We start from the raw sequence: 8,047 nt of genomic DNA on the forward strand, positions 1-8,047 counted from the left end.
TGGTTGAATTTAAGAAGGGGAACAATGACTAAAATGCTAAATGAATCCAAAGTTGGTGGTGGAAGCACTCGTTAAATCCCTCATTAATAAAAATAAAAAGACGACTCCAAAGTTGAGGTTCACCAGCTGGATAAAACATACGTAGTTTCAGAAGAGTTCAAAGGGTAAAAACTAAAACAGGTCCTTGTTTCCGGTTGGGGTTGACCGGAAACGCGCTCCCGACGTGCGTCCACTAGGTGGCGCCGTGGGAGCGGGACAGACCCGGACCCGGGAGGAACACGTGAAACTCCCCGCACGAACCAACTTCCACCAGTGCGGCTGAATCTGCTTACAGATAAAGAATAAAAGACCGTTGACGCGCAGACGCGCTCACGGATCTGTGCACGGACACGGGCGCCGGCTGGCCCGTGATTTTAGGAGGAGCCTCCGAGCGCCGGGGCCCCTCAGGGGCCCCTCAGCCGGGACGATCAATAATTCAGGCTGCGGCTCATCTCGCCTTCCACGCGGAGATGGGAGCCTCGTCTCCGGCTGGACGGGCTCCGCGCAGCGGCGCGTCCGTGCGCGCTCCTCTGGTGCACGGATGCTTTCAAATCCCGGCCGAGAAATTAGATTAGTTTAATATGAAGGTTAGTAAACTATAAAGATTAGTTCAATATGATTAGTTAAATATGAAGGTTAGTTAAATATAAGGATTATATAAATATGAAGTTTAGTTAGATATGAAGGTTAGTTACTGTAACTATAAAGGTTGGTTAGATATGAAGGTTGGTTAGATATGAAGGTTAGTTAAATATGAAGGTTAGTTAACTATAAAGATTAGTTTAATATGAAGGTTGGTAAACTATAAAGATTAGTTTAATATGAAGATTAGTTAAATATGAAGGTTAGTTAACTATAAAGATTAGTTCAATATGAAGGTTAGTTAACTATAAAGATTAGTTAAATATGATTAGTTAAATATGAAGGTTAGTTAAATATAAGGATTAGATAAATCTGAAGTTTAGTTAGATATGAAGGTTACTTAAATATGAAGATTAGTTAAATATGAAGGTTAGTTACTGTAACTATAAAGGTTGGTTAAATATGGTTAGTTAAATATAGGGATTACTTAAATATGATTAGTTAAATATGAAATGTAGTTAAATATGAAGATTAGTTAAATATGAAGGTTAGTTTAATATGAAGGTTAGTAAACTATAAAGATTAGTTAAATATGATTAGTTAAATATGAAGGTTAGATAAATATAAGGATTAGATAAATCTGAAGTTTAGTTAGATATGAAGGTTAGTTAAATATTAAGGTTACTTAAATAGGAAGATTAGTTAAATATGAAGGTTTAGTTACTGTAACTATAAAGGTTGGTTAAATATGAAGGTTAGTTAAATATAGGGATTACTTAAATATGATTAGTTAAATATGAAGTGTAGTTACTGTAACTTTAAAGGTTGGTTAAATATGAAGGTTAGTTAAATATAGGGATTACTTAAATATGATTAGTTATATATGAAATGTAGTTAAATATGAAGTGTAGTTAAATATGAAGATTAGTTAAATATGAAGGTTAGTTTAATATGAAGGTTAGCTAAATATAGGGATTACTTAAATATGATTAGTTATATATGAAATGTAGTTAAATATGAAGTGTAGTTAAATATGAAGATTAGTTAAATATGAAGGTTAGTTTAATATGAAGGTTAGCTAAATATAGGGATTACTTAAATATGATTAGTTATATATGAAATGTAGTTAAATATGAAGTGTAGTTAAATATGAAGATTAGTTAAATATGAAGGTTAGTTTAATATGAAGGTTAGCTAAATATAGGGATTACTTAAATATGATTAGTTATATATGAAATGTAGTTAAATATGAAGTGTAGTTAAATATGAAGATTAGTTAAATATGAAGGTTAGCTAAATATAGGGATTACTTAAATATGATTAGTTATATATGAAATGTAGTTAAATATGAAGATTAGTTAAATATGAAGGTTAGCTAAATATAGGGATTACTTAAATATGACTAGTTAAATATGAAGGTTAGTTAAATATGAAGATTAAAGTCCCTAAAAGTGGATTACTAAAGGTTCAGGTCTGATAATGTTAGAGATTAGAGATGTGCGTCACGCGCGCGCGCGCGCGCACACACACACACACACAGACACACGCTTGCACACACACAGATACACACACACACACACAGACACACACAACCACACTCACAAAGACAGACAATCGCACACACAAACACGCACACACACACAACCACACTCACAAAGACACACGCTCGCACACACACACATAAGCACGCACGCACACACACACACAACCACACACACAACCTCACACAGACACACACACACAGGCGCACACACGCACACACACACACACACCAGGGGTCCGGGGACCCTTCAGCCGCCGATCAATCAGCCAAATCACCGGAAAGTGTCGCAGATCTCTGCAACATCCTGAGTCCTCAGCCATGGATGAGCCCCCCCGCACGCACACACACACAGGGGGAGGGGCCACTCCCCCTCTCCTGGGGGGGTCTGCTGATAGATAAGTGTGACCCCCGCAGGAGCTCTTCGCATTGACACGCAGGCATCGTTGTGGTTCCCGTTCGCCTCCGTCGAGTGTGAGGAGCTCCAACATGCAGCGGCTGATCCTGGCGGCGCTCCTGGCATCACTCTGGACTCCGAGCCTGCAGGCGGGAGGTGAGGCGCACGCGCGCACGCACGCACGCACACCTTAGCTGGACAGGTCAGAAACACACAGGTCGTCATGGAAATGTGCTCGCTGGTGATCGGACAGTGAGAAGCGGCGGGAGACGCGCGTGTTTGCGCGTGGCGCCGAGAGGAACCAGACAAAGATGGTGAGAAGATGAAGCTGCTGCGTCTCCTGATCTGCGCTCCGTTCAATTAGGCTTCAATTATTGATCCGCAAAATTATTTATGACTGGGAATCCAAAAATAGATGAAAGAAGGGGAGACGACGCCAGAAACCGCAACGTTGTGTGCGCGCGCGCGCCTGTGTTTGTGTGTGTGTGTGGGGGGGGGGGGGGCGAGAGAGAAGGAGGGAGGGAGAACCCCATCTCATAAAATTCCGCGACTCTCTCACGCACACGCACAATACACACCTGCTCCGTCCTTCAAATGATGCGTGATGTGGAAGCTTCCATGTGTCTCTTTCACCCGCGCGCTCTCCCCCCTCTACCCCCCTCTCTCTCTACCTCTCTCTATCAATCGATCATCTATGGATCGATCATCTATGGATCGATCAATCCTTCCCTCCACCCTCATGTGTGGAGCTCTCTGTGTTTCTCTCCTGTTCTTGGTGAATGTCTCAGCCGGTCCAACATCTATGGATCCCATCAGATCCCTTCAGATCCCTTCAGATTGGCAGCAGCTGCTGTGATGTCACGTCTGTATGAATGGTGGTTTGGTTAATAATCAGTGTTGAAGTTGTTTACGTAACATGACTATTAGCCAGTAAAGGGTTCTAAAGGGTTCTCAAGGGGTCTGACGGGTTGTAAAGGGTTCTAAATGTCTCTAAGGGGCTCTAAAGGGTTCTCAAGGGGTCTGACGGGTTGTAAAGGGTTCTAAGTGGCTCTCGGGGGCTCTAAATGGCTCTAAGGGGCTCTAAATGGCTCTAAGGGGCTCTAAATGTCTCTAAGGGGTTCTAAATGGCTCTAAGGGGTTCTGAAGGGTTCTAAAGGTCTTCTGATCCAGCTCGCCGCTGCTTCTCCTCAGGCTGCATCAGGACCCAGGACTGGCTGGAATAATCAACTGTGTTTGTCGTTCAGTGCTGCTGTTTGTGCTCCTGCACCAGACAGAAAATGATGGTGGTGTGGCTCCAGCCCAGCTTGACCCCTCTCCTGTCTTTCAGATTGGTGCTACCAGTCCCAGTTCTCCTGCGACCACCAGTGCAAAGGTCAGCGATGTTACGTGTGTCGTTACTGTACAATGGAAGCTTCGGCATCTCCAGCAAACCTCTACCAAACACTTTCGGCTCAAATTTACTGAGCTTTCTTAAACTTCTGGGTCTTTTTTAAGTGATCTTCAGAAAACGCACCTTAATTCTGACCCTCTGGATGTGACAGATCATTTCTTAGAGTTTCATGGGCTCCAGATGTTCCAGAGTGTGTTCAGTGCTTTAGCTGAAGCACCATGAACGTCTGCTTGTCTAGAAGACACCAAAAACTCCAGGAGAAGCAAAATCCTATTTGATTTAGCTGTAAAGATCTCAGACAGGAAGTGTGTTTATTTCAGCTCCAGACCAGTGGAACCAGGCCAATGGGGACTGTGGGGGCAACTCCCAGTCGCCCATCAACATCGTGACCAAAAAGACCGTCAAGGACGAACGTTTGACTGCGTTCCAGTTCCACAACTACCAGCAGCTCTTCAGGGGGACGATCAAGAACAACGGCCACTCGGGTGAGGGTCTTGTCCACTGAACCCACAAAAAGCCAGCGCTGCCCCCCCAGGTGCCACATGAAACCTTTCTGTTCCAGTTCAGGTGGACGTTCCTCACCTGAGCATCATCTCAGGTGGAGGCCTGACCAGCAGTTACAAGGCGGTGCAGTTTCACCTGCACTGGGGCAAGGACGGAGGTCCTGGCTCGGAGCACACCATCGACGGGGAGCAGTACCCCATGGAGGTAGTCACACTCTTCTCCTGGGACCGTTAGAGTCATGGGCGTGTTTGGTCCCTTCTGATCTGAAAACCCTTATTGGCAGCTCCACATTGTCCACATGAAGCACCACTACACCGACCTGGCGACGGCTCTAGCCGACCCGGAGGGAGTGGCCGTGCTGGGCTTCTTCTACCAGGTAGAGCCTCTGACAGCCGTGCAGACCACCCCGAACTGTGATGTCACCTCTGTATTCATCATTTCAGCACTCCAACATCAGGAACCAGAAGTACGAGCCCATCGTCACCGCTCTGAGCAGCATCAAAGCAACCAGTGGGTCTCCTGGGTCTGGACTTCCTCCCTCAGTGGCCCGGCCCACCTTTCACGTGTGACTCTGCTCTTTTCAGATGGGAACGCGTCGCTGCCTTCCATCTCTCTGGCACAATTAATCCCACCTGAGAAGAATCTGACCAGCTTCTATCGATACAAGGGCTCCCTGACCACGCCGAAGTGCACCGAGTCTGTGGTCTGGACCCTGTTTGAGAGTCCCGTCCCCCTGAGCGCCGACCAGGTTAGCATGAGGCCGCGCCGAGAGGCCGCAGCAGTAACTAAGAGCTTCACGCCTGCGTTTACCTTCTCTGCCGGCAGCTGAGGGCGTTCTCCCAGCTCAAGTTCCACGACGGGAGGCCGATGGTGGGGACCTTCAGGCCAGTGCAGCCTCTAAACGGCCGCCAGGTCTTTCACTCCGGGGCCACGAGGATCCTGACCAGCAGCGCCATCCTGGTGGCCGCCATAGCTGCTGCTGTTGGCCTGTGTCAGCCCAACTAGGCCGAAGCATCAGCTGCTGCACCACGACGCCGCCGCCGTGCACGTTCCTGCCTCACTCCGCAGCACAACATCCCCACTGCATGGTTGCCAAGACGACCGTGTCGTGGTGCAGTCACCAACCACTGGCGGCTCCCTCTACAACACAAATGACCGAGGCGTTCCCTGAACTCCTTATGAACGGTGCTGTAAGGGTTGGAGCGGCGCACGTGCATGTTTCTAGTCCCGCAGCAGGTTCGTGAACTCGGTGGCAACAGGAACCGGATCTTCACCACGTCAACAACTCCACTGACTCAGTATCCACCTCCTCAATGTCAGGTAAATTTAGTCCCAGCTGTTGGTGCAACTTGCTAATTTTTTGCGGTGCCTGGTGACCGGGCCCGTGACTTTTCCTTCTCTCCGGGACACGAGGACAGCGATGAGCTATTAATAGCAAAATCGAGTCACACAACTCCATTTCGAAGCCAGCGGTCAACGGAGTCAGCAGTTTGGCTCTTCTTTCAGAGTCTGAAAGCACAGCCGGTCAGGTGAGCGCCGGATGGTCCTTCCGCCGCCCGGGCCATGACGAGGGTCAGTTCCGGCGTTGCTGGTAGGCAGCTGCCGTCGATCTTCTCCTGAGTCAGAGGCTCCTGACACCTGAGACACCTGACACCCCCCCCCCCCCCACACACACACACACACACACACTCCACCATCTTACATCCCTTTCCACAGAGGAGCAAAGCACAACTGATGTGGTCACAACCCCCACTGGCTGGCTAGAATACAGGCTAACGGTGAAGCTGATGCTAACTTTAGCTAGCATTAGTGCAGATGGAAACGATGGCTTCATCTCATCCTGCTGCACGAGGGCACCAAAACACGCCGCACCGATCGTCACCTCGCCATGATTAATCGACGCCTTGTCCTTTGCATGAGTCTGCATGTTGTGGATGTGCAGCATGTTTATTATGAGCGGGGCCGTGTCCCATCGAACCTGGATTTCCTTCGTCCACCTGTGAGGCCGCTGAGATGACGCCGAAGTGGCCCCCTGCAGAGTTTCTCCCCAGGAGGACCTGCTGGGGCACTTTAGTGAGACCTGTGAGGACCATATCAGGAAGCATATCTACTGATGTACGGAATGTGTACATTGATATAAGGCACACTGTTATAACTGTTATTTATGAGCTGCACTGTTTATACTAAACGCAGCCTCATTTGAAGCATCAAGCTGGAGTTCCCTCATGTCCCTCATGTACGTGTATGAGATCGTCAGGTTGGAATGCTTGAAAATGCCATGAGAAACTGTCCCAGTTGAACAAAATAATAAAATGTTATATGACTTTTAAACGAGTCTCTTCTCCTTTTATGGCGTCAGTTAGCAGCCTGTCGCAACAAAACCCCTGACTGGGTGACTGTTTACACACACACACACACACACACACACACACACACACACACACACACAGGTGAATGTGCTCCTCATTAACAACTCCTCATCCTTCTCTAATGGACTCATCCTCGTTTCTGGAGTCAGTCTGTAAAACTCAACTCTTCTGGTTTTGGCCTCTTTAGCTACTACAAGCTGGTTGCCGTAGAAACACTTTAACAACCTTCCCTGGAACAACGTGCACAAACCGCCAACCCTCTGTGATTGGGCACTGAGCTTCCTGACAGCAGACCCAGGCATGCAAACGGTGCCACCACTTCACAGCCTCCACGCTGGCGTCCCTCAGGGCCGTGTGCTCGGCCCACTTCTGTATTCCCTGTTCACACAGGACGTTGTGGCCAACAATATCATAAAGTTTGCTGATGACAGGACCATTATCAGCCCGACCACCTGTCCCGATGGTGAAGCTACCCCCATCCTGAGCGGCTGCATCACTGCCTGGTACAGCAGCTCCTCCACCCAGGAAGAAGACCCTCAGGACCCCAGAAACAGACCCGGAGTCTGGCTAAAACACATCCACATTCACATTTACACATCTTCTCTAAAACTGCACTTTTATATAAACAGGTGTTCAACAGGTTTTAGCCTGTTCACACTAGAAATGTGGCATTTGCACCTTTGCTCGTGTTTATATTTAGAATCGCTGCTGTAAGTCTTGTAATAAAATCACTCTTGGAAGACTTCCCTCCTCACTGGCTGTGTCTCCAAAAACTCACCATAGTTGTTCCTCACAAGGCCCATTGTCAAGGTCAGCTCCATCCCTTTGACTCCCTCTCTCCTCTTCTGCATCGTCAAGGGAACAAAAGGCTCCTTGTGATGGGTCGGCTCTGGTGGAGATGAGGGCTGGCCATTGATGAAGCTTCAATGAAGGCCTCCCGTTCATCCTTGATGAACGGGAGAAGTGGTTGGTGTCCGCTGTAACCCCCCCCCCCAACACACACACACACACACAGGCCACATACCCCTGGACTCATTAAGGACAAGGGGTCTCTTGGAAGAATCCAGCGGTATATTCATTTAGAATGTGATGCTCACACACACCACACACACTTTACCACAGGTAGCCAGATGCAGGATAACTGGGAAAATAGTCTTGTTCTTGTCTTTGACATATTTGAGACCTTTGGGAGCAGAAAATGGACAGACAACGGTCATAATTACATT

At 47.7% G+C, this 8,047-nt stretch overlaps 1 protein-coding gene across 2 annotated transcripts; it reads left to right on the forward strand.

Moving 5' to 3' along the window:
- The first annotated feature begins 396 nt into the window (after positions 1–396).
- On the forward strand, positions 397–6,783 carry ca4a (carbonic anhydrase IV a). Of its 2 annotated transcripts, XR_003891009.1 has the most exons (10): positions 397–626; positions 2,579–2,714; positions 3,886–3,930; positions 4,269–4,433; positions 4,511–4,656; positions 4,736–4,828; positions 4,896–4,962; positions 5,037–5,200; positions 5,278–5,772; positions 5,959–6,783. XR_003891009.1 is itself a non-coding variant. In XM_029848570.1 (9 exons), the coding sequence occupies exons 1-9, from the start codon at positions 621–623 to the stop codon at positions 5,455–5,457; spliced, it is 1,002 nt and encodes a 333-aa protein (XP_029704430.1). In that variant the 5' UTR covers positions 397–620; the 3' UTR covers positions 5,458–6,783. The 2 variants fall into 2 exon arrangements, 1 of the variants encoding a protein (XP_029704430.1); XM_029848570.1 differs by having other exon boundaries at positions 5,278–6,783.
- The last annotated feature ends 1,264 nt before the right edge of the window (positions 6,784–8,047 follow it).

This window comes from Takifugu rubripes, chromosome 15 (assembly GCF_901000725.2).
Source record: "Takifugu rubripes chromosome 15, fTakRub1.2, whole genome shotgun sequence".
NCBI classification, from domain to species: domain Eukaryota; kingdom Metazoa; phylum Chordata; class Actinopteri; order Tetraodontiformes; family Tetraodontidae; genus Takifugu; species Takifugu rubripes.